A 27,938-nucleotide genomic window follows, 5' to 3' on the forward strand; every position below is an offset into this window, starting at 1 on the left:
CAACTATGTAAAATGTGAAACATTATCAGTCGCACAGAAGTGTTTTGATTGTGGAGTAAAAGTTGACGAAGAAATATCCAGTAACTGATAGTGAAAGGTCATGTGGGAAATCTAAAATAAAAAGTATGTGTGAAAATATTCTAGCACCATATTCTGTACAAACATAAGTGGAGGTATATCAAAGAACGTGGTTTGCCCCTTTTCAACAGCAGCTGATCCTTCAAAGAAATATATAATGACTCACTGATAGTGAAGGGTGCAGCATGTGGGAAACATTGTGGGAAAATATTGTAGCGCCGTATTCTGTATAAACTCATGCGGAGCATATTAAAGAACATGGTTTGCCCTTTTCAATGACAACTGATCCTTCAAATGTACAACAATTTGTTTACACAAGCCCACTGGCTGCGCCAGTCCCGGCTACGCCGGGGGTCTTGTCCTGCGGCGCACGCCCCCTTTGTTATACCTCTAAACGGTTTAAAATGCACACTTGAATGTGTTTGAAATAAAAGAAGGTTTTATCATTTTAACTTTTATTTACATCAGAAACTTTAGTTTCGTCTATAATTTGTTTACTGCTTTGAGGCGGAGATGAGACATCCTCGACGTCGCTCTTTTCTATTCCATTGTCAACTTTCTTCTTTTTTCGAGGCGGAGACGATGCAATATCTTCGTCGTCGCTTTGCCGCTTGACCGTTTCCTTGATTTCCTCCATTTTCTTAGTCATCTCTTCTTTTAGACCCATAATTAATTCTTCCATTTTTTTCGTGACAGGGTTTTCAGCTTCATTACTACTGTTACTTTCTTCTTCATTTGAAACGTTTTCTTCGAAGGCAAAATCATCTTGACGGCGTCTTCTTCTGAAATGTTATAAGCATCCTTTGGTATTGGAACTACACCTAATTCGGGTTCTTCTTCAGCTATGGGGATAAGTTCTTCTGTTTCTTTGCCTGTTACTGCAGAAGCCGGAGGTGACGCTTGAATGTTCACTACGCTATCCGAGAAAATACACAGTTCGTGGCAGGTCTTAACCGGTATTCTTTATTTACTTTATGCCAGCCAGTATAGACGAACAAAAAATTCCACGACGTTACTCTTGAACAGGCGACATAGAATTGACCATGAGCGAAACACTGAACTGTATCCAAGAGTATTCCACACCGTTCGAACGTTTGCCCTTGTGACTTGTTTATTGTCATCGCATAACTTAATTTGACTGGAATTTTTTTTCTTTTGAAGCTAACTGGAGTGTCTTGAACTTCTAACGTTATTTTAGGGATCATAACCTGGGGCCGTATACACAAAACTTGTTAGCACTAACAAATAGCTGTTAAGGGTAACAAATTCCTGTTAAGGCTAACATTTAGCTGTTAAGCACTAACAGTGATACAGAAAACTTGTTAGGGCCTTAAAAGTACTGTTAAGATAAAAGTGCTGAGGAGGACTATTAAGCTCTTAACAAGTTCCTGTTAGTAGAGAAGATGGCGGAGCAACAACAACTAAAAAGATGACTGCGAGTTTATCGACAGCGACGGGACATATTTAACGAGTACAATGACGACGAACTCGTCAAACGCTTCAGAATGAACCGTGCTGGTATAATAAAAATGGCTGATTTAGTGAGGGACAAACTTCAATCCCGAACAGAACGGAATCGACCACTGAGTCCTGAGACGAAGGTGGCAATTACCCTATGATATTTAGCCACAGGTAAAATGCAGCAGTGACGAATTTGGGACCTCGCAAGCATCAATCAGCCGTGTCATTACTCAAACAATTGATGCACTATCAGAACCAGATACTGTAACTCAGTTTGTAAAATTCCTATTGACTCGCCAAGAAGTGCAAGTAAAACAAGCAGAGTTCATGGAAAACTGTAGGTTTCCCGGTGTTGTGGGTACCATAGATGGCACAAACATTAGAATTGGGGCTCCAAGTGTCGATGAACATTTATATGTAAACAGAAAACAATACCATAGCATCAACGTGCTTTGTCATGCCTCCCTCTTATCCTTGTGGTTTAAACTTGGCTTGAATCGCCCATTTATTATTATTTTTACTCCATAATCAATTAGAACAAGAGGAGTGTTTCCTATTGTGACCAGTTTGGCATCATTTTCATTATCTGTGTTTCTTCTGCCATGTCTATGTCCTCTGAAATTATTGTTGAGTCTTCTGTCGGAAGATTTGTCTGTGGCACGGCCGCCTGTACAATGCGCCTTCGTCCAAAAATATCTGTCGTTGGTTAATAAGTACTTCTAAAAACCCATACATACGATATCTATGTGCTATCATGATACTTTATTAATAAATTCTGAACAACTGCATTAATAACACTGTTTTATGTGTGCAATTTTTGATAATACGTCCATTTACATGTTCATAAGCTGCTAACTTCAGCGCTGTTTAGCGGTACTTGACAAACAACTGTTTGCTAGCTAACAGTTGTTAGTTAAGCATTGGTGTATAACTTTTAGTGGTTTTCTGTTAGCTAGCAGAGATTGTTAAGGCTAACAAAAAAGTTTTGTGTATACGGCCCCTGTTCACCGCGATAACTACCCCCTAAAATTTTACCAACTATAATATTCTTCTTCAGATTAGTAACTAAAAGCCTCGTTCCGTTGCACAGTTTCGGAGGGCAAATGTTTCTAACAACGATCACTACACTTCCAATTTTCACTTGAAGTCGATGAGGAGGCAGAGAAGGACTTATCATGGCATTAAATACCGAAGTTTGAATATCGGTCCCTTCTTCCACTGCTCTATCAGTACGGTAATAAATTGCTTCTTTTTCCTTTGATTTGTCATAGATCATGAGATTCACACTGTCAACATCGTCGTTTGTAGGTGATATTATAGCTCGTTGTTCAAAATATGAAACGTTGAGATGGTTGTCTTCCAAGTCCCCGGGATTTTACTTGAACACCAAAACCTTCCTCAAGTTCCAAAGGCCCGTCATTTTGTGATCCGATTTCTAACAATTTTTGTGCAAATTTAATGTTGTTTGTATAATTTTTCTTGAGGCGTACGTTCTCGGTTAATTCCAGTTTTGTTATATCGCCCCACATGTAACTCGATTTGATACAGTATTCGAGTTCATCGTTCTTACCGCCACCACGTATAACGGGTAAAATTTGTTGGAAATCTCCAGCACAAACAAAAACTTTTCCTCCCATAAACTTATCATTTTCAAGAATATCCCTCAACGTTATATCGAGTGCGGTCAACGTATTCTTGTTTGCCATTACGACTTCGTCCCACACAATTAAAGACGCCATCTCTAACAACTTTGCAAGTTCACTTCTCTTCTTGATTGCGCATGCATACATATATACATACTGTACATACATACATACAAACATACATGCATACATACAAACATACATGCATACATAGATACATACATATATACACACATACATACATACATACATACATACATACATACATACATACATACATACATATATACATACATACATACATATATCTATGTTCTAAAAAAGAATTTGTTGTTGAAATGGTCGGACTGGCAGTTCCGCCGAAAAGAGGACATCGCCGGGTTTAGTTGTCATAGTAATATGGCTGCGTAACGTCTTCTAGGAATAAACGCTGGCCTCTGTTTGGCCAAGAGAGTGGTAACGTCAAGGAAACGGAGACGACTGATTGGCGAAGAGCGGTGACGTCTCCACAACGGAGACGACTGATTGGCTAAGAGCGAGACGTTCGTAAGCCCCCGGGGAAGCCTCTGGAAACACCCGGGGAGGCCTTTGGGAGACCCTGGATAGTCACTCGGGTACCTCTGAGAATCCCTGTAGCGATTCTCTGTGAAACCCTCAAGGAACTCCTGAGAAGCCCATTAAGAACCCCCTGGAACATCAAGGGGAGCACTTGTGGAGCCCTTAAGGTGCACTCTGGAAACTCCTGGGGAGTCCCTGTGGAACCCCTTGGAATCTCTCAGGGGAGCCCCTGGTACTAATAAAAGAATTCCTGTAATCGGACCGGAAACCGGAAATCCCTCAAGGGGACACGTCCCCTCCGGCCCCGGTTGTGTGAGTCGTCCCTTGATATCACGTCGGGCCCTGCCAAAAAAATCGAATAGACCTTTACTCTCGGACAGGGGTCAGCGTGTCCGCATTCTGCCGGGTTCTGACGGATTGGGAAAACCGATCGGGTCACAGCTTTTTAGTAATACCGATGTTCCATGAAGCGTCGCTGACACAAAGAGACCCGGGTGGGTATCGCGCCATAAGCTACGATCTATCGAGAGCCATATTTACTCTCTATCCTTAATGAAAATGCTCATGGATGTTGAATTCGACACTACTACTAGGTTATCTTAAGCTAGTTAGTAAGATAACTTATGACAAGTGACCAGTTACAGGAGTTTTTGCTGCAGCGAAGGAATACATAACTGGTGCTTTCCACGGAAGAGGTCAGGAAACATCCAAACGACTATGACACATGAAAGTAATAAATCTGTGTATATGGAATTAAACGTTATTAAAGTATGGTAGGTAATAATTAATAACTTGTAAGTATTCTTCCCACAAAAATAAAGGCGTAGATGGATTGTGTGAAGCCAGGTAAATAGAGATAGATTAGGCTTATAAATGTAACAAATTGGCACTTGCGTTGTCCGCCTTCACACAATCCATTCACGCCTTTACTGAGGCTGAGCTAGATTTTTTTTCATAGGCTTGCACCAAGCATTCTTAAGTGTGGAGAAAGGCATTGCTTTCCAGGCCTCTGCCCAGTTATAAATTGAATCTTTGAAGTTGTATTTCCTGAAATTGTTTTGCGTTTTCCTCCCCCTTTTGTCCCCATATGTCCCATCTTCCGTGACGACGAGGCACTGCTGCAGGTAGAGGTTGCGAGTCTTTTGCATTTTGGATAACCCCCTCGGTCCACAAGTTGAATCAGGGCAGTCATGTTTGGTGGTAGGAACAAAACTACTACTACTATCACTATAGAAATAAGGTGATTAACTATTTAATACATACATACATATACCAAAGGCTTTTTCGGGGTAGCCAAAAAGAAAAAGGCATAGAAACCACTCCAACTCATTCCATTTCCTATATATTCCACTCCCCTCCCTCTCTTTTATCTTTTGAACTCTTCATAATCCATCTTCAGGTTGCTGTCTGCTAGGTCAATGAGCATTTGTGATATAAGTCCATCAAGCATTGGCTAATTTGAATAGTCGTTCAGTGTAATGTTCCATATCACGACACAGTTTTCCATAATCTCAAGGAGGATGAATATTTCCTTTCCTTTCAGTTGAATTAGTTTTGATGACACATTAAAAAGAAAACTGGACAATGCACCATGCAGCTGCGAAGCATATGCCCCCCCCCCCCCCCCCGCAAACTGCCATCGTCTTTTGGACTAGCCTGAGTCATCTGAAGCGCTAAACGCAAGCAGTAAAGTTGAACATATTCACGCTGTGGTTAGAGCTCTGGCCTGCCACTACGGAGGTCCGGGTTCGATCCTCGCCCGGGGCTGAAATAATATCAGTATCGCAGCGCTGAGGGGTGTTACTCCAACTCTCGTGGGCGGGGAGTTGGGGGTGTGTGTGTGTGCAAAGTCATAGCATTACCCATAGATCGGACCTACGAGCTCTGAGCTCTCTTCCAGGAGGGACATAGCTGTCGATCACGAGTCCAACACGTGATCCAAAAGACCAAGTGAAAAAGTGAATACGTACACACACACACACACACACACACACACACACACACACACACACACACACACACACACACACACACACACACACACACACACACACACACACATATATATATATATATATATATATATATATATATATATATATATATATAGCAGAAACCACAAGGAAAATAAAGTCGGAATACTAAACGTTTTCGTCTATTAATACATCCTCATAGTACAAGAAAGAGAAATAGAACACATTATTTATACAGAAATAAGAAAACTGGGGAAGGTTATAGTCACATAAAACCTTCGGAATATACATACCATTCATATACACATGGAAATGATAATAGTAATAATAAAACAATAAAACAACAAATACCAAAGAGCATAACCATGTGGCTTGAAAAAATACAACGTCGAGCAACCAAACTTGTCCCCGAACTGAGTGACCTAAGCTATGAAGTGAGACTAGAGAGGCTGGGTCTTACTACACTGGAGGAGAGAAGAAGCAGGGGCGACATGATTGAAGTTTACAAAATACTTAACCATTATGAAAACAGACGCAGACCAGTTTTTCAAGGTGGCAGCAACTACAACTAATACTCAGGTTCAAACAAGAGGACATCACATGAAGCTTATAAAACTACAGCACCGAACAACGAAAAGGAACAACTTTTTCAACGCCAGAGTGATAAACCAGTGGAATAGCCTTCCTGAAAGTGTAGTTGCCAGTTCAAGTGTAAATGTATTAAAAAATAACTATGACAACTACATGAAAGTTTTTATGAGAAGAGGCAACCTATGAGCCATAGCTCCCTAGCCTCTTAACTATTACTACGAACCATCCACAGGACATCTGGTACAATTAGAAGCCATGATACTGCTGTACTATCCTATTATGAAATTATCTAGTTTAAATAAACCTAAACTCAAGCTGATATTACTATCAAAATTGCTCTTTAAAAATAACTATATATATATATATATATATATATATATATATATATATATATATATATATATATATATATATATATAACTACAAAGTAATGTCGTAACACATTAGTAAATTTCAACAAAAACCCACTGTGTTGGATAAGAAGAAATGAAATAAATAGATTCCATATATTTCGATCACGGACTGTGATCCTCTTCAGTGGAATACAGAGTAGAGGAGCAAAAGGCATGTCTTATAAACAGTAAAAGAAGGAACAAGGCTACCTGAGTCCTATCCATGTTCCTTCTTTTACTGTGAGGAGCTGGGACTCAAAATCTCTGCAGAGAAGTCCCGCGCCATGATGGTGAGGGCTGCCGACCCGGCAGGTCAGCTCTGCGTCCAGGGCGTCAGACTGGCTTGGGCCAACTCATACCAGTACCTCGGTGTATGGGTGGACAAGTGGCTGTCCTTTACAGCCCACGCCACCTACCTGAGGGAAAGGGCCCAGGCTAGGCTGAACGTAATGCGAGCCATGACACGACCCACAGCGGGGACCACTTTCTCCGTCCTCCGACTGTACTTCATATTTGCAGTGCGCTCCCTGGTGGACTACAGCGCCCCAGTCCTCATATCGCTCTCCCGTAGCCAACAGGAGCGGCTCGAGGTGCTGCAAAACACCGCCATGAGGACGACGCTGGGAGCTCCGAGATGGACCAGTGCGTGCGTCATGCAGAACGAGACCCGCCTGGTGCCACTCACCACCAGAGTAGAACAGATCGTGGCCTGCCGCGTGGCCAGGGTCCTGCAGCGCGACTCCGAAGGAGTAGCACAGAGAAGACTACGGCTTGCAATGACGCAAGGGAACGATGTCCTCCACCGCAACCCGTGGCTACTCCAGTCCACCCTGGCCACCCGCAGCCTCGCCCACATTAACAGCTGGCGCTGGCCACACGCCGACCTCCCGGCCCCCACCTACCGAGCCCCACCCCCGTGGGAGCCCCCCACAGCAGAGTTCTCCACCACCCGGCTACCGGCCAGCAAGGCGCTCTGCACCACCGAGGAGCTGCGGCATCACACCCTCATGGCGGTGGCGCAGGTGTCTGAGCCGGGCGGTGCCATATACTACACCGACGGCTCAGTCGACCCCGAGAGTAGCAGGACGGGCGCCGCTGCCATCACCGTTGGGACCGAACTGCTCGAGAGGACGCCGGATTACTGTTCCACCCTACAGACAGAGCTTGTGGCCATCCACCTGGCCCTGGAGCACGCCCAGAACCGCCAGGAGGCTACTGTGGTCCTACTTACAGACTCCAGAACGGCGTGGCAGGTCCTCCAGCAGCCGTGCCCCAGCGACAACGTGGGACTCGTCACCGCCATCCTGGGCAGCCTGCAGAGCCTCGCCGCACAGGGACGTCGGGTAAGGCTGCACTGGATGCCCAGCCACGTGGGCGTGCGAGGCAATGAGTCCGCCGACGTTGCTGCAAAAAGAGCCGCTGGCGCTCCCCACGTGACCAGGCACGTGCCACCTAGTCTGTCGTACGTGAAGGCACGAGCCAGGCGTGCCGCAGCCCGCCGCGCCCACCAGACTCACCGGCAGTTAGAAGGAGCAAAAAGACTAGCTGCTTGGTACGCCGCCACCACCGACTATCAGACGTTGAGCGCCTTCCATCAACAGCCCAGGGCGGACGGCGTACTGTTGCAAAGAGTTAGGCTGGGCTACTGCACCAGGGAGGAGCTGTATGACGGCTTCCAAGGGCAACAGTGCGACCACTGCGGTAGGCACAGCCGCCACCCGCTGCTGCACTACCTACTGTCCTGCCCGGCCACGGAGGCCCTCCGACCAGCGCCGCAGACCCCCACCCACCCTGCAGAAGGCAGCCTCCTCAGCCGTCGGGCAACGAGAGCTGCCCTCCTTGTCCGCCACACGCCCATGGACGTAATGCTTGGGGTGCTCAGGGCGGCGCCCCCCCCCCTCGCTGACCTCCCTAAACCCTCACCTTCCACCCACTAGGGCACAACAACTCCCCCACTGGCGGGCTGTTGCCCGCATTGTATGTCAATGTATGTAAAGCTGTACATATTTATACAATAAACCTTTATTAACTTAACTTAACTCCTCTACTCTGTATTCCACTGAAGAGGATCACAGTCCGTGATCGAAATATATGGAATCTATTTATTTCATTTCTTCTTATCCAACACAGTGGGTTTTTGTTGAAATATATATATATATATGTATATACATATGTGTATATATATATATATATATATATATATATATATATATATATATATATATATATAACCTACTTCGCCTTAATGCAATGTTTGTTTACATATGACGTCATAGCCCGCCGGGAATTGTGTTGCTCTCCTTCACCTATTGGAAGCTATTGCTTTCGTGGCTGTGCTTTGAACAGGACAAACAATTGTGCTTTCTTCTTGAATTCGTAAGTGCAATGATTTAATGGCAAGGTAGATTAGAACATTCGTAGTCTGTTCGCATCTGGCATTTGCTACACTTCAATTCCCGTTAGACTGTGTGTGTATTTGGCATTCTGAGTGGAGGTAAAATAGTGGGTATTTATAAAGATGTTTGACCTATATAATCGGCTAGCCTTTATCATTATGAGTATTTTCTACTCCAGATATAAGTACGGCAAAGTAATGGTAACGTCGGTAGCTATTGGAAAAAAAGATGGGCGAACTTCTTTGTATTTTAAATGCTATTTATCTAGGGGATAGGTTAGGTCAAGGCAAGTCGGGTCTCATAGCAGCAATTCTCTATCATTGGCTAGTTCTTAACATTGACTATTTTAATCCCCATATGTTAGTATTGTAAATTAATAGTAATGTTGGTAGCAATTTTTAGAAAATTGAAAATTGCAAACATTTTTGTATATTGTAAAGTTTCACTGGCCTCACAGCTGCAACTCTTACCTGTATCATTGGCTAGCTCTTATCATTTTGAGTATTTTGAGCCCTATGTATGAGTCCCAGAAATTAATATCAAAGGCAGTAGCAATTTGAAATATTTTAAATGGAGACTATTAAGCATCTCTATATTAACAGCGTATGTATCTTGTTTGCTTACATTGTTCTTACATTCTTATTAAGTAGGTACGGGCACAAAATTTTCATTTTTTTTTAACTCTTAAATTATTGTTGCATGTGGAAGGCAATTTTATTAGAAACAAAATGCTTTTTAAATTTTTGAAATAGCTCAAAAAATAAGTGAGATACAATTTTTTGAATTATTTTTTTAGCCCGCAATTTTGGCTGGACTTCACCATAGCAAAATGTTAGAATTAAGGGTGGTCATTTGTTAAGATTTCGGTAAAGAAATACATATTAACTCTAAACCACTGGTCCAATTTTATTAAATTTCGGAATACTTGGGTTTTAAGGATCATCAAATCACATGAGTATGTCAAAAACAATGCAAGACATCTCCATCATACCATATTTGCCTTTTCATGGCAACCATGAAGTTGTCAATTTTCAGATTATCATAACTAAAATCCAAACCCCTGGCCCAACTGACATGCAACTTGGCATATGTTTTATGGGTCAATAAAACACCTGAGCATGTCAATAACATTGCAGGACCTTCTTCTGATACACATTCCTACTAACACCTATCACGTTGCCATGGCAGCTGTTGTCAATTTAGAAATAATCAATAAGATCCAAACCCCTGGCCCAACTGATATGCAACTTGGCATACAGAGGTTTTATGGGTCCAAAAATATCCTGAGCATGTCAAAAACGATATGTCGAATAGGCATCTAAGCTTCAAGAAACTTAGATTGCACAACTGCGCTATTACTAACGATTTCAAAGTTGCTCACATCCGGTAGAATAGAGGCTAATAAACAACATTATTACATTAAATATTATATGATTTGGTTTCTTGCCTTTACACTTTTACTCGGAAAACTTATTTGCCAAGGCTAATATAAAAAATTGCGTTGAAATCGGCAAGAATTAGTAAAGTTTTGAAGAACTGGGCATAAACTTGTTTAACAACAAGATAATTTTAATACCCTGTGAATGTGCTGAACGCTTCAAGCATTCACACTAAGCCAAAAAAAAAAAAAAAAAAAAAAAAATCCAACGGGGCGCAAAAGCTGGCGATAGGGCGCCGCGCATGTTTTCCTGCGTGACTATATGCCTACATGTTATGACCCTAAGCTCAAACATCAAGTGATCAACGATCTTAAGCTTCTCATTTCCGAGAGAAAATAGGTTGATAAACATGTTTATGCAAATTAAAATAATCTTTATTGATGCCTTACCTTAATATTTTTACTTGGAAAACTACGTTGCCGAGTTTGATAACCAAATTTCCATTTAAATCGCTGAAAAATTGTTTCTATTTCAAGAATTGGGCATACACTTGCAAAACAACAAGGTAATTTGAATATCTTGCGCATGCACTGAACGCGGCAAGCATTCAAACCAACCTAAACAAAAGCTAGTGGGCCACAAAAAATGGCGATGTAAACAGTACATGGTCAACAGTGGCGCCGTGCGTGGATTCGCGCGTACCTATATTAAGGGATGAGGTTCCATCTTTTCTTCCTCTGTCCAAAAGTAAAGAATTCAATGTGCACCAATTATTCTTGGAAGTAAAATCCTGATATTCACTCCACAAATCCACATCATACAGGTATTTCTTGTTTTGTGTGTGTTTTTTATGTGCAAATTTGCTAAGATGCAAGATTAGAAATATTATAATTAATTAAGATTGTACAATCTGTTCACTAAGATGCAATTTGCCACAACTGCATTTCAAACAGTGCGCCAGATGTGTAGTTCTGCTGCCTGCTGACAGGCGGCTGCTCCTGCCCCCAGGTCAATGTTTACATCCCTCTTGTGTGTTTACAGTCACAGCCAGTCCACTGAGTGATTGTGAAGGACTGTGAGAAGTGAGGGAGCATCATGTTAAGTATTAATGGGTGCTTTATTTATACTTTATGTACACCTTAGTGTTACATATAGGTTTAGAATGATATATTTTTAGAACATGTTCACTTTATTAGTCAAATAAATGTGTCTTTTGTAAAAAAAAAAAAAAAAAAAGGAAGTTTTTAGGGCCAAAACCTCATTCCCCCTATTATCCATTGTTTCTTATGGGGAAAATACTTTTTTGTGCGATGCCTGTTGGAATCCATATCTCACATAAAATGAGAAATATCTGTATTTATTACAAGTCATTGCATTATAGGATGAGCAGTTATACCAGTTTATTTATAGATGTTTATATCTAAAAGATATAGCAATAGAAAAAGATAAATTTTGTAAGTTGTAGTACATCAATGTAATTGCATTTTTCTTGAGAGAAATCAATAACAAAAGACCTTGCTACAAGCAAATAAAATAGCAAACAGAGCTGCGACAATAGGTTCAAGATGCCATGTTGTTGTCTGTCCAGCCCCATCAATGTCAGTTTGATGATGGTGACGAATACAATGGGTACTGGGTGTTCTCCCACTCCAAGTGACATCATATATTTGAAACAGTTCTATGAAGCTGAGCTTCATGCTTTTCTTGAAGCTATGTAACTTCTCTACATCCTGCAGTGCAATTGGATACCAAAACCTGTATATATGTGGCCCTTCAATACGGGCCACATCGCATGTCTGGCAGCATTAGCTGCCAGAAGTGCGATGTTGCGTCCTAATACTCGCATTATAGAAAATAAAGTCACTGCTCTATCGCTCGTTCTCTTTCATCCGTGAATTTTGATAACCATAGAAAATATGATGAAGCCAGTTTACAGAGTATGGGGGTCACGCAGGTACGACAAACAATAAATATAATCAAGACGCCAACGTCAGCATCCTTGCGTACCCACTTGCTCCTCATGACGCCTACATAGGCGTCACCATATGGAAGGGGTTAACATCCCTGACAATAGTGATCCTAATGACCTCCATTATTACAGGTACTGCATTATTAAATGTACGTTAGGTTAGACCATGTTATCATCTTTTAATTTCTTTGACTTCTTCATCTATCAAAACAAGGATGGCATCTCGAGCACTCATCATGGCTCCATTTATTAGTGTATTGCTTTTAACAACTTTCTGTTAATGATTTCCATCAAGAAAAACATATGTTGATGTATTATAATTCATACATATATATACCAAATGCTTTTCCCCCTTAGATGGGGGGTAGCCAAAAAAGAAAAAGGCATAGAAAACACTCCCACCCATTTCATTTCCTATATGTTCCACTCCTCTCCACCCTCCTCCCTCCCTCTTATCTTGGCACCTTCTTGATGACGGGTCATCCCTGCATACTGTCCACTGCCCTGAGTCAGAAAGCAGTGTCGCAAGACACAGCACACCCACAGTAAGGCCACTTCATAAATTCACCAACCCCCCTCTCCATCCCCTCATGCAGAAAAGGAGAAGACAGGGAGAAGTATTATAATATACAAGCTTAATATTTAATTTTCTATTGATATGTTGTTTAGGTGTGTATTTCTAAAAATATTCCATTATACCTTCTTTTATATAATCTTACTTAGTGGATGCAGGTCATGTGACCTATTGACCACTGTGAGTGATGTAAATGTAAATAAATATGCCACCATATTGGAGGACAACTATGAGCAAGAAAGATCTGCTGATGCTGATAATTTCCTGTTTTTCATATGTAAGAGGCCATTACAAAGGTGAAAATATATTTAAAAGTATCAGGTAACAAAACTTCATTGCTGTAAGATTGAATGCTTTGTTTTAGTGACGTGAGCTAGAATAAAACGGCATGAGTCTTAGGTAAGACTTAAATTTTAATATCTTTAAATATCAAGAAGCATATTTTTCCCTAGCCATAGGTGATGTTTACTGTACAGACAGCCACAAATTGCCAATTGATGATCCAGGCATTGACTGGGAGCTGTTTATCTCAACCCAGTTATTCACATTTTGACAGCGTGTAGTTGTACTATTTCCAAAGAACTGTAGGTCCTCAAATAGCATTCTGAAGTCATAACAGGTACAGTCTTCGATGTTTTGTTTATGATATTTTTTAGTCTTTGTCAAGGAGTATGAGTTTGTTAATTTTTTCTACCCATCAATGGATAATTTAATTTAATTTAATTATATGTCCTTTTCCTGATGAAGCATTAGTCCAAAAAACTTCTGAAGTAAAACAAGTTTACATATTTTATCTTGGACTATGCCGTCTATCATATGATAACCTGCAAGATATGTATGGGGACATACAACCATTGCTACATACATAGGGGCTGCCCCATTTTTTATAAAACTATAAGTTGTAACCATATTAAATGGGTTCATTCCTGATGCATCTACCTTACATTGGGATCACCAGAAACATGGAAAGTTATATAAAACTTGGCAAAATGGTTCTCCCCTTAAATTCTAGAATTTCCCCAGAGCTAATCACTATGTTATTTTGTTCTTATCAGCTCTTCTCAGGGCTGCAATCTATTCCCTATGTCTTTGGGCACTGAGTTCCTTACATTTTTCTCCCTGTTTGGTTAAAACAGAGATCCTGTAGAAAGATTGCTTTTCACCATGCCCTGCTCTATTTGATCAGCCTACAACTGCACAAAGTTAATTATAACTACAGTTCTCCAACAATCTCTTCTTGCTTGTGGTTTGTCTTCCAATATGGCGGCATGAACATATCACATGACCCATGACATCATGTAGCAGTGGTCTATATGTCCAGATCACTTATAGCTTGTGTAGGTCGGGGCTCTGATTTTTGTCATCTGTGTTCTCCCCCAATTGAACTGGACCAGGTGTGCCTAGCCTACATTCTGGACAGAGTCCTGCACTTCATGAAGACCAAGTTCCCTCAAACAGTAATGGTCCCACATCTTTGAAGAGGGACTCAGACTCGCTTCAGATGGCTATATTGAGCTGCTGTCCACTGTTGTCAAGTGCTGGGTGGAGAGGGTGGCTGCGGGAAGACCCTATGTGTGCCAGCAGGACTCAGTTCTGTGTCACACCTCTGGGAAAACCCAAAAGTGACTGTTTGAGAACTTCAACGACTTCACCAGTCCCAACATCTGCCCCCCCAATTTGCCTGATTGCAAACCCATGGACTATGTGTGGGGTGCAGTTGAAAAAGACATCAATTGTACTGACTCCAATATCAAGGATGAGGTGATTGCCAGGATCAAACTGGTGTTCAGGTGTCTCAAAGGACACCGTGAAGGCTACATGCTGCAGGTTCAGGTCACCTGGAGGCCGTGGTGGAGCCACAAGGTGGCTTCTTTGAGTGAGCTATACTTGGCAAAATATCCACTAAGAGATGCAGTTTGAATTTTGAGAATACAGTACATCAATTTATAGCCAAGATATAACATTTTCTTTCCTTTCTGAAAGTGTCAAATTTATCCCAAACACCCTGTACATATATATATGTATATGTATATATATATACAATATACAGTATGTATTATATATATATATATATTTACCTAGTTGTATTTTACGGGAAGGGGAGCTATGCTTGTGGTGACCTGTTTTTGTATCTTGCAAGATTAAGTTTGTTCTTTATTTCTTGTATTGTGTTTGCACACACTATTTTTCTTCCAATTTGTTCCATATATCTATCACTCTGTGTGGGAAGCTGTTCTTTTTCAGGTTGCTTCTGTAGTTATCCTTTTTGAGTTTCATTGCATGTCTTCTTGTTTTTCTGCTGGCCCACTTTAATAAGTCCTCACTATCAAGGTGTTCTTTTCCTTTCATAATTCTGTAGATGGTTAGTAGGTCCCCTCATTCTCTTTGTTCCAGGGTCGGCAATTCCAGTTTGGCCAGTCTTTGTTCATATGTCAGGGTTGAAAGTGTTGGGGCCATTTTGTCATTGCTTTTTGTATATACATGTCTATATATATATGTGTATATACATATATGTCTATATATATTTATATACAAGTATATATATATATGTATATATATACATGTATATACATTATATGTATATTGGATGAATGGAATTAGACAGATGAATGTGTGGGTGGAGGAAGAATAAGCGAAGATGGGCTGGAACTCCTTTATTGCTTATACGTTTCAACCGACTCGGTCTTCTTCAGTAAGTTTGGTCCTTACAATTATACATCCGAGGACGGGGACATGGACAGGTTATCCCACTGGCTGTTTGGGGATTCCCTTTCCAGTACCATGTACTGTATATGTTTCCCAATTGTATTTATAATCAATTTACTTGCTGCCTTTGATAAACAAACGAAACCTTCCCTGTCATTGATATTTTTCTTATGAAAATATCAATGACGGAAGACGAAACCTTCCCTTTCATTGATATTTTTCTTATGAAAATATCAATGACGGAAGGTTTCGTTTGTTTATCAAAGGCAGCAAGTAAATTGATTTTAAATACAATTGGAAAACATATACATGGTACAGGAAAGGGAATCCCCAGACAGCCAGTGGGATGACCTGTCCATGTCCCCGTCCTCAGGTGTATAATTGTAAGGTCCAAACTGTTTGTAGACAGCTTATTCTTCCTCCACCCACACTCTCATATATACATACATACATACATATATATATATATATATATATATATATATATATATGTGTGTGTGTGTGTGTGTGTGTGTGTGTGTGTTATATACTATACATTGAGTGCAGATAAGGGAATAAAGGTACAGCATGGAAAGTAGACACATTCTATGTTAATTTATATAAAACTTAATGGAATAAGAAAAAAAACATAAACTCAGTATGATTTATACAGTCTTGATTATTTGTGCAGTACTGCAAAGTAGGTGATGGAGGTCATGATCTAATGTACTTAACCCGCTAAGACCGACGGCCGAAAATTTAGCAATCTCCCAGTACCGCAATTATCATCAAAAAATCAACTCATATGAATTACTCTGGAAAAAAATCTGCTGTTAGTAGACATGACAATGCATCATCCTACAAGTTTTTATTGCTCTACTCACCATAGTTGTCTCGGAATAATTACCGAGAGTTGGAGAAGATTGTGGTAGCGGCAACTCTCCGCCTTTCTGGCGGTGGCACGCAGTGCTGGGTGGACACGATTGGCTTCACAGAATCCCGCTTTGCCCGACCTCGTGCACTAACAACAGGGGTTGTTGATGCCGTTTTTGGCACGTTTATGGTCACCACCAGATGCATAGTTGTAAATAATAGTTTCGTAAATAAGTAAATACGTAAATACGTAAAAATTCTCGCCGTGACACGATGCGCACGCCTCTCACAAAATTTTGCGGCACACTGGCTGGCGAGAGCAGTTTACTTCCTGCTAGCCTACAGTACTACCATAGGACTACGTCATGGCCAAATATAGCAGTGCTACCAATTTTAGCGCGGTTTTTATTAGCGCTGAAAGTAGCTGCCCCATTTAAGGCCTGTCGGACGTTTGCGATGCAGCCCTATTTAAGGCCTGTCGGTCTTAGCGGGTTAACAGCATCTACAGCTCTTTGAAAGTGCCTCTTTTGCAATTGCTTCTTCAGGAGATATATCTGTGTGCTGAGTAAGCTTGTTTTTTTTCATGTACAACTTATATACCTTGTAATAGTTACTGTTCCTGTTGCCTAGACTGGCTGAGCAGTCCCTTCTCCCTGAGGATTGCCACAGCTGGAACAGGGTTTTACTACAAATCCTTTACTATATATATATATATATATATATATATATATATATATATATTATATATATATATATATATTGATAAGTATTTTAGACAAATTATTTGGATGATGGAGAACATAAGCACAGGGGAAGGCTCGGAACCCTAAACACTCTAACGTTTCGTTTGCGTAGAACTTCTTCAGAGAGTGTATGTAGAACTGCAATTGAAGTTTATGTACTAAATCTAATTATCTTTTCGGACACTTGGGAAAGGTCGTTTTTCTGGCGTGCTTTAGAATTAAAATACTAGTTTCTTTAGCTAAATTGATAAACCCTCCTCGATGATTCGATGAATTATTAGTTGAAATATATGCTGATTCAACAATTCTTCTAGTGAATTTATCAAAACCTTTATGTAGCACTTCAGCTTCTCTCCAGTTTGGTAAATGATCAAATTTTTCCGCATGAACTACTAAAGAATTAGATGTCCTATGTGCTTTTATGTCGTTTTTATGTTCATAAATTCTTTTTTCTAATCCTCTTGACGATTCGCCAAAATAAGCCATTGAGCAACTATTGCACGGGATTTTGTATACGACGCTGTTTTCGGAATTGGTTCTTTTTTCAGAAGTCTTTATTAAATCACCTATCCTCTTGTTAGTTATTTTAGCTATGTTCATACCTGATTTTGTTAAATATTTGTCTATTATTGGTGACATTTCTGAGCCAGGTACTGATATAAAATTTGTATTATTTTTATCATTTCTCTCTTTCCGCGATTGTAAATATTTATTGCTTTTCTTTTTGTTCTTTTCAACATTCCCTCTGGATATCCAAGTTTGTCAAAGGTTTTCATAATGTAATCAAATTCGCCTTCTAGGTATTCATTACTACAGATTCGTAGTGCCCTGAGAAAAAATCCTATTACTATACCACTCTTTGTCCTATCATCATGTGCGGAGAAGTAATGTACTAAATCCTCTTTGTTAGTTTCCTTTCTGTATACTGAGAAAGTTACAGTTTTTTCCATTCGTCGTATTAACGTATCTAGGAAGGGCAATTGTCCGTTTTGTTCCTCTTCTACGGTGAACTGAATATCGCTGTTGACCGCGTTAAGCATTCTCAGCTGCAAAAACTACCCACGTTACAGTGTATACCGGTAATGGTAAATTTTTAGTTTCGACCATGGGCGCAATATGACAATAGAAAATTAATTATTAATTTTGTAAATTATAATGTATCAACGTAATATGCAATTTTGTGAGCGGAAATGAAAAAAAAAAATGCTAAAACAGATTTCGTAAGTAACGAAGTCATGTCGGACGAATGGTACACCATGTTTGTTATGATAGATGCCGATGTCGAAGAAATGAAAGGATGATAAATTAATTCGTCTAACCTAAACTAAACTAACCTAACCTGTGTTTAATAAATCATTACCTGCAAATTAAATGTCATCCGGCTCATCGTCGTGAGAGACATTGGCAGACGACAAGATGGCGTCCCGAGCCTATGCTACCGACTTCGTTCATTAGCATATTTTCTTGTAGCAAGGTATTTTTTACTTTCATTTCTGCCCACAAAATTGCATATTACATTGATACATTTTAATTTACAAAATTAATAATTAATTTTCTATTGCTATATTGCGCCCATGGTCGAAACTAAAAAAATACCCCCGGTATTCAATATCGAAAGTCAGCATACGCGGATTTGGTCATATACGTTAATTTTAGGAACCTAACCACCGTAAATAAACAGTAAAAAAAGCTTTAATGGACTGTATAAAAGAGAGAAAAAGCACGAAAATAAAGATACATGTATTGCTGGACATTGTACATACTGTACATGTACGTATGTATACACTTTCGCTTAACGACCAATTCGGTTAGCGATGGCGCGCTGGTCCCAATTGTCGTTGTTAAACGAGGAGTACCTGTATAGAGGTCAAAGACATTATCATTAGCAGATGACAAACTGTTATTTCAAGAACTGTCTAGTTTCTGCAACCAGGATTTATTGATAATGGGTGATTTCAATTTTACTGACATTGATTGGATGACCCTTGAACATGACCATATAGCTTGATTGATTTTCTTGGTGACAATTACTTTATTCAGTATGTAAAAGAGCCCACAAGATATGGAAACTTACTTGATTTATTGATCACTAGCCGTGAAAGCATGTTAACTGATGTAGAAGTCAGTGAAACTGTTACAAATAGCAATCACAACATAGATTCAAACTACTAAAATTTTTTAGAATAGATACTTGTGTTTCTAAAATACCCAATTTCAGTAAAGCTCAGTTCATAGGACTATGTCAGGAGCTTCAGCTTACAGATTAGGAGGCAAAATTAAGCGAAAGACCTGTAGATCAGATGTGGGAAATATTTCAAAATACGCTCACTAAGATGATTCATACTTAGCTTTTAAGGACAGATGTCCCCCAAATCAAGCTTGCCCAAAGTGGCTCGACAAAGAAACTGAAAAAAGTATTGCTAAAAAGAGACATGCTTATAAGAAATATAAGTGCTCAGGTGCATCTAATGACTATGAAAACTATGTATTAATACATACATACATATACCAAGGCTTTTTCCCCTTTACCCCATTTAAGGGGGTAGCCAAAAAGAAAAAGGCATAAAATCATTCCCACCCATTCCATCCCTGAATACACTCCACACCCCTCCACCCTCCCTCTTATCTTAGCACCTCCTGACTGACCTCTGTATTAATGCAGAGATTTAAACAAGACAATAAAAAAAAAAGAAAACGACAATACGAAATGAATATTGCTGATAAATCCAAAGAGAATCACAAAGAATTTTATAGTTACATTAGAGATAAAAAGGTTGTTAGGAATCACATTGCTCCACTATTATCTGCTGACAGTCAACTTGAATATTCAAATAAAGGAATGTGTAATATTTTAAACAATTATTTTAGCTCAATATTCGTAAACGAAACGCCTCAAAGTGAGCTCCAAACTGAAACCTGTGAAAAGTCTAGGGTAAACATACTACAGTAAATATAACAAAAGAAAAAATTAAAAGGTGTATAGATAAACTCAAAGTTAATAAAACACCAGGGCCTGATGGTTGGCATCCAAGGATCTTAAAAAAAAATGAAAAATGAGATTGTTGTTCCATTGGAAATTATTTTCAAGAAATCCATCATATCCAGAGATGTCCCAAGAGAATGGAAGCTAGCTAATGTTACTTTCATATTCAAAAAGGTGACAACAAGAAACCAAATAACTATAGGCCTATAAGTTTGACTTCAATCATAGGAAAAATGATGGAAACTATCATCAGAGATGCTATCTAACATCATTTAGAAAGTAACTGTTTGATAAATGATAGCCAGCATGGTTTCAAATGGAAACATTCTTGCGTGACTAACTTACTCGAATTCTACAACACAGTTATCTCGAATTATGACAAAAGAAACAATATAGATTTAATATATCTAGACTTTGCAAAAGCTTTTGATAATGTCCCCAATGAAAGACAATTTACTAAATTAGCTTCACACGGAATAAAGAGTAGCCTATTAAGTTGGACTAGTAATTGGTTGAATGATCGAAAACAGAGAGTTGTTTTAAATGGAAAGATGTCACCAGTGGAGTTCCTCAGGGTTTCGTTCTTAGGCCACTTCTATTCTCAGTATATCGCTCATTCATTTCAACAATGACATAGCTCAAAAATTGAAGATTTGGAGTTATTCATACCACTGAATTTGCCATTTTCTATATTTGTGGTAAGAACGCCATGAATCTAGTAGCAAAACTGGCCGTTAGATGTCGCTCAAGGCAATAACGTCATAATTCCAAATTCATTTTTCAAATAGGCACAAAGCATGTTTATGATAAATGTATCTTTTAATATGAGATGTCATGTACTACATTTAATCATGAAATAAAAATTCATTGCTAAATACCTCGTTTAAAAGTTCCATGGGAGACTATTACATAATTAAAAGTTTATTTTGCTTCTCCTGAAAAGTAGCATTTTTTGAGTTATGTCAGTGTTGAAATGAATGAGCGATATATAAATGATATAGACCATGAACTAAAATCTACTGGTTTCAAGTTTGCTGATGATACAAAACTGTGTGGAATGGCAAATGATCACTTAAACCAATTAGATATTCAAGAAGATTTAGATAAATTACAACAATGGTCTGAAAAGTGGCTAATGAAATTTAACACAAGTAAATGCAAGGTAATGCACATAGGTAAAAATAACAGTATGATTACAAGTTATTTGGAAATTCATTAACAAAAGTGAATAGTGAAAAAGATCTCGGCGTAATTATCAGTAGTGATCTCAAATCATCCAAGCAAAGTATTTCAGCCTCTGAGAAAGCAAATAAGGTTCTAGGACTGATTGCGCGATCTTTTGACTTCAAAAGTCCATCACTCATTAACAAGCTGTGTAACTCGTTAGTTCGTCCACATTTGGAATATTCTGTTTCTGTATGGTCACCGAATCTCATTAAAGACATTGACAGACTGGAAAAAGTACATCGGTGAGCCACAAAACTGATTCCAAATATAAAAAATAAATCATACAAAAATCGACTAAAACATATGAATCTGTTTTCCCTAAAAAAGCGTAGACTCAGGAGGTGACTTGATACAGGTCTTTAGAATTCTAAAGGGAAATGACAACATCAAGAGACAAAATTTTCATATTGAATGAGAATCAGACAAGAAACAATGGTCTCAAACTGTCTGGAAATAGATTCAATTTGGAAGTGGGTAGAAACAACTTCGAGAACCGTGTAGTTAATGAATGGAATAAACTTCCTGCACAGGTAGTGCAATGTAGATCAGTTCGAAGCTTTAAAAATCATTTAGATAAACACCTAAGCAAGATGCTGTAATAATTATAATTTATTTTATATTATTAGTTTTTGTTTTGTTATCATTTGTCTGTTTGATTCTCATTCATTATTTACTATTTACCTGTTCATGAGGGGGAGTGGGTGGGGGGGTGGGGGATGAGGATGTATGAGAAAAAGTTTTGACGCAGCCCGAAGGGATTTCTCCCCGTCTTCTCCTTTCCTGCATGAGGGGACGGAGAGGGGGGGGTTGCTGAATTTATGAAGCGGCCTTGCTGTGGATGTGCTGTGTCTTATGACACTGCTTCTGACCCAGGGCAGTGGACGATGCAGGGATGACCGGTCATCCAGGAGGTGCCAAGATAGGAGGGCGGAGGGGAGTGGAATATATGGGAAATGAAATGGGTGGGAGTGATTTCTATGCCTTTTTCTTTTTGGCTACTACCCCTCGTGTAAGGGGGAAAAAACCTTTGGTATGTGTATGTATTTACCTGTTTATTATTTAACTATGTCTATGCATTTATTTATGTATTTTATTTGTTTACATAATTATAGTTTTTATTGATTTTTTTTTCGCATCTGACCTAGATATGGACCAAAAGGTCTCCTGTCGGCATGCTCCGCCTTTGTAATCCTTTGTTGTATGCCTCTCATATCAAGGTGACAATTGACTTTGAGGACTTTAGTTTCATGGGCTAGATGATCTGTAGGTGATGAATTTGTGGAGCCTGTAATTGTCTCTAGAATTTTTTCTGCATTGTTTGTCAGGTATTGGCTTTTGTCCTTATGAGGTTAGAAACTCATATGGGGCTTACATAATTCATCACCGAATGTACATATTGCTTATATAGTTTAGTGATATTTCTTTGTTTCATCTGAATGTTGTACTTACAAGGGATTTAAGCTTGTTTTGTCTACGTGTGCATTTCGTTTATGATGTGTTGCTTGAATGACATGAAAGTATTGAATGTTACTCCAGGAATCTTGGGTGTTTGCATGTGTGATATGAGGGTGTTGTTGATAAAGAGGCGTGGTTTGTATTTGGTTGGGACTAATTTGAGTCTGTTTGTTGTGAAACTGGTGTTGAATTTGTTGATATTTGGGTTCTGAGGTGTGGGGTATGGGTATGTCATGCATCTATAGATTAAATAATGTAGAATGTTATGTAGCTATATCAAAATATGACTGCTGTTGCCAGCTGGGGCAGTCCCCACTTCCAAATGTCATGACATGAAGAAAAAAATAGAATAAAATTTGAGTCATTCTGGCCATGGTGGTGTGGGTATGCATGTAGACATTGGGTGATTTTGAGCACATTTCTAATGAAAAAGTTGAATGCAATATACCATAGCACCATCTCTGTTAGTTTTACTGTTTTATGTCAGGTGGTGACAAGTACAAAGGGTCTGTTTAGGTACAAAAGGACTTGAGTATGACATGGTTTGTGTATGGAATATCCACAATCCTATTACAATGTATTACAGATTTTCAGAAAAGATAGAATTTAACCATAAAACTACATTTTTTCCAGGATGAGAGTACCTATCACCAGTTCTTTGGAAGAACTATCCGTAGATTCCATACGTGTCATATGATGATAAGGATCCAGTGTGGCATCTGCAGCACAGCTATATCATGAGTCATCTTAGATATTGTGTGATGACCCAACCTATAGAGAAGCCTTTCCAGTGTGACCTGTGTGATTCTGCTTTCTCACAAAAGGATGTTCTCACAAAACATATGAGGAACCATACAGGAGAGAAGCCTTTCCAGTGTGCCCTGTGCGATTCAGCTTTCTCACGAAAGAGGGATATCACAGTGCATATGAGGACCCACACAGGAGAGAAACCTTTTCAATGTGGCCTGTGTGATAAAGCTTTCTCACATAAGAGTCATCTCACAGAGCATATTAGGACCCACACAGGAGAGAAGCCTTTCCAGTGTGACCTTTGTGATTCTGCTTTCTCACAAAAGAGTCCACTCAGAAAGCATATGAAGAACCATACAGGAGAGAAGCTTTTCCAGTGTGCCCTGTGCAATTCTGCTTTCTCAACAAAGGGTAATCTCACAAAGCATATGAGGACCCACGCAGGAGAAAAGCCTTTCCAGTGTGCCCTGTGTGATTCTGCTTTCTCAAGAAAGAGTGATCTCACAGCGCATATGAGGACCCACACAGGAGAGAAGCCTTTCCAGTGTGGCCTGTGCAATAAAGCTTTCTCACAAAAGAGTCATCTCACAGAGCATATTAGGACCCACACAGGAGAGAAGCCTTTCCAGTGTGACCTTTGTGATTCTGCTTTCTCACAAAAGAGTCCTCTCAGAAAGCATATGAAGAACCACACAGGAGAGATGCCTTTCCAATGTGATCTGTGCAGTTCTGCTTTCTCTCTAAAGGGTAATCTCACAAAGCATATGAGGATCCACACAGGAGAGAAGCCTTTCCAGTGTGCCCTGTGTGATTCTATTTTCTCACGAAATAATGATCTCACAGAGCATATGAAGATCCACACAGGAGAGAAGCCTTTCCAGTGTAACCTTTGTGATTTTGCTTTCTCACGAAAGAGTAGTCTCACAAGGCATAGGAGGACACACACGGGAGAGAAGCCTTTCCAATGTGCCCTGTGCGATTCTGCTTTCTCACGAAAGAGTGATCTCACAGCACACACTAGGACCCACACAGGAGAGAAGCCTTTCCAGTGTGGTCTGTGCAATAAAGCTTTCTCACAAAAGAATATTCTCTCAAAACATATGATGACCCACACAGGAGAGAAACCTTTCCAATGTAACTTTTGTGATTCTGCTTTCTCACGAAAAGGTCATCTCACAGAGCATATGAAGACCCACATGAGAGAGAAGCCTTTCCAGTGTAACCTTTGTGATTCTGCTTTCTCACGAAATATTGAGCTAACAGCTCATATGAGGACCCATATGGAATAGAAGCCTATCCAGTGTTCCCAGTACAATTCTGCTTCCTCATAAATGAGTAATGTGACAGTGCATATGAGGACCCACAGAGGAGAAAAGCCTTTTCATTGTGACCTTTGTGATTCTGCTTCTCACAAAAGAGTCATCTCACACAGCATATGATGACCCACACAGGAGAAACCTTTCCAGTGTAACCTTTGTTATTTTGCTCTCTCACAAAAGTGTGATCTCACTCAGTATGTAAGGACCCACACAGGAGAGAAGCTTTTCCAATATGACCTGTGCCATTTTGCTTTCTCATGAAAGGGGAAGCTCACAAAGCATATGAGGAACCACACAGGAAAGAAGTCTTTCCAGTGTGACATTTGTGATTCTGCTTTTTCAAGAAAGGGTGATCTCACAGTGTATTTGAGGACACACACAGGAAAGGAACCTTTCTAGTGTGACCTGTGCCATTCTGCCTTCTTAAGTAGGGTTATCTCACACATCATATGAGGACCCAGACAGGAGAGAAGCATTTCCAGTGTGACCTGTGTGATTCTGCTTTCTCACTAAAGGTTATCTCCCAGAACATGAAGACCCGTCAAGTGTGACCTATACAATGTAGCTTTCTTACAAAATCACCTAAAATATTAGGTGATAACCCACACATGAAAGCCTTTCCAGTGTCATCCTTTGCAATTCAACTTTTTCACAAAAGAGGTCTCTCAAACTTCACATGGTGACTCACACTTGTCAGAAATTCCAGTGTGATCTATGTGATGAACAGTGTGCCCTCTAAACTGTGTGCCTATGTGTGTGCACACATTTTTTACAACTAGTGCTCAAAGGAAAAAAAGTGTGCACACGAGGTATTGAAAACGAAATTGAAATTTATAATCAAAGAAATTAATTGTATAATTTCATAATGAATGAATTCAAAAGAAAAGATGTGATTTTGAGAATGTGTCAATGACTTGAAATGTAAATGTACAATTTCACAACTTCACATGTAGTTTTGAGATTGTGACAATTACCACTAGTGCTTGTTCAGTCAAGTGCCTTAAATCAAGAAGCATGCTATAATTTTTTCCTGATAATTGAGAATACTTGATACAATTACTTTTTGGGGGGGGGGGTTAGATTCCTACAAAGACCTCCTCAAGAATAACAACATGAGCAAAAAGGATAATGATAAGAAAAAAACTGAATGAGCTTTGGTATAGTAGATAACAGCACAACTAAACAAAGGTAGTGAGAAGATTAGAAGTTTGAATTTATGGTAAAGGAAAAGGGAGTTACAGGAAAGACCCATCCCAACTCCCTATTTAACTTGAAAGGTAAAGAAAAGAAAAGAAAACAAGTCAACAACCATGTTAGGTAAATAGTGCACACAGACATGGTCTGTACTGTGTAATCTGTAGCCCTTTGTAAATTTACAAAACAGTAAAATAACATTCTTCAAATAATATTCCAAAGAACTGATGCATCATGTCAAATTCAAAGGAAGCAAAAGGTGTGAGGCAAAAACAAACTGCTAGCTGCTAGTAAATGGCTGGATGAAATAATGAAAACTGCTATGCCCATTTACATGACAGATTCCCTGAGGATGAGTTACAAGAATTGTCAGTGTTTGATATTTCTTCTTATTTCACATTTTGATTCCTCACTAGGTAGTGAATATGTTAATGACCTTTGTCTTTATACTACAGAAATAATTAGGTAAATTATTTCAAATGTTCTGTACAAGCGAATATTAAATAAAAAATATAAAAAATTACATAAATGGTGGTTTTGCTCTTCAGAATGAACAGTTCTATAAATTGGCAAAGTTGATGGATATTGGAGGAATCTTCCTTGCATCTAGTGCAGATTGTGAGTGAGGTTTTAGTTTAATGAATCAAATAAAAAACTTAGAAACTGGGGAATGCCATTTGGATATGCTTAGGAGAGTGAAAGGCTATCAATATATGGGAATTCAATCAATTTAGATAATGTGTATAAGAAGTGTGTGAATGCCAAAGACAGAAGAGAAGAAATAAGGAGTTAGAAGCTAGAACTAAAGCTAAGAATTAGTAATGGACTCATTGCATTATGTGTATATGTAGCTATTTGTAAAATTAGAAAGTTTAAAGGTAATCGGTCATTAGTGTAATATTTTGAACTTCATTTCTACTAATCGTATATAAAATATATATTAGTTTTGTCAGCTCTGTCATTGTCACACAATGAACTCTTTGAATACAAAATGCTAAACAAAAAGCAATAGAATTAAAATACATGCTTATGTGTATGGAAAACCAAATCTATAAGGTATTTTATATACATAATAAAATATTAAACTAGATGGCACCCAGGGAATGCATATATCCACCAATGTTAGGGATGCAAAATGGATAAAGATAATTTTCCTCACGTTATAAACGATAGCAAGGGCCAGTTTGTATACAATTCATGAAATTTTTATACAATCAATAAAGATTGTTGCAAATTAGAAAAGACCCTGTATCAGCATACATATCTGGATCTTCATCAAAACTTGTTTCTTGGCATAAGGCCCACCTTTCCACAAATTTTAATCAAAATCTGTGTATAGCTTTTATAGTAAATGTTGCTAACAAATGCTGACAAAAACTTAACTTCCCTAGTGGAGGTAATAATACTTAAATGGTCAGTATAGTGACACATGGGTGTGCACATACTTTGCAAAGAAGGCAAATTTTGCACACAATAAAATTTCTGCAGTCACGTAACTAGGTGGAATATATCTTTGCAAACATTCAACTTAGTAGTACAAAATGTGCCTGGTCACAAAAATTTCCTTGCTGATTCTCTTGAGATGTCAGTTTTAAAGGGGAAGGTGTCATGCCTTAGTGTGAATATGATCAAATATTTCATGTCTGACATTGTCACGCCCTTACATTAGTATCGCAAAAATTATAAAAAGTGGGT

At 39.2% G+C, this 27,938-nt stretch overlaps 1 protein-coding gene across 1 annotated transcript; it reads left to right on the top strand.

Annotated features, from left to right (window-relative positions):
* The first annotated feature begins 8,959 nt into the window (after nucleotides 1–8,959).
* On the top strand, nucleotides 8,960–26,772 carry LOC143031649 (uncharacterized). Its single transcript, XM_076195756.1, has 2 exons — nucleotides 8,960–9,072; nucleotides 23,614–26,772. Exon 2 carries the CDS (start codon nucleotides 23,718–23,720, stop codon nucleotides 25,017–25,019), a length of 1,302 nt encoding a protein of 433 aa, XP_076051871.1. The 5' UTR covers nucleotides 8,960–9,072; nucleotides 23,614–23,717; the 3' UTR covers nucleotides 25,020–26,772.
* Nucleotides 26,773–27,938: the final 1,166 nt, after the last annotated feature.

This window comes from Oratosquilla oratoria, chromosome 12 (genome assembly GCF_046742065.1).
Source record: "Oratosquilla oratoria isolate Oo_2021 chromosome 12, ASM4674206v1, whole genome shotgun sequence".
Lineage (NCBI taxonomy): Eukaryota > Metazoa > Arthropoda > Malacostraca > Stomatopoda > Squillidae > Oratosquilla > Oratosquilla oratoria.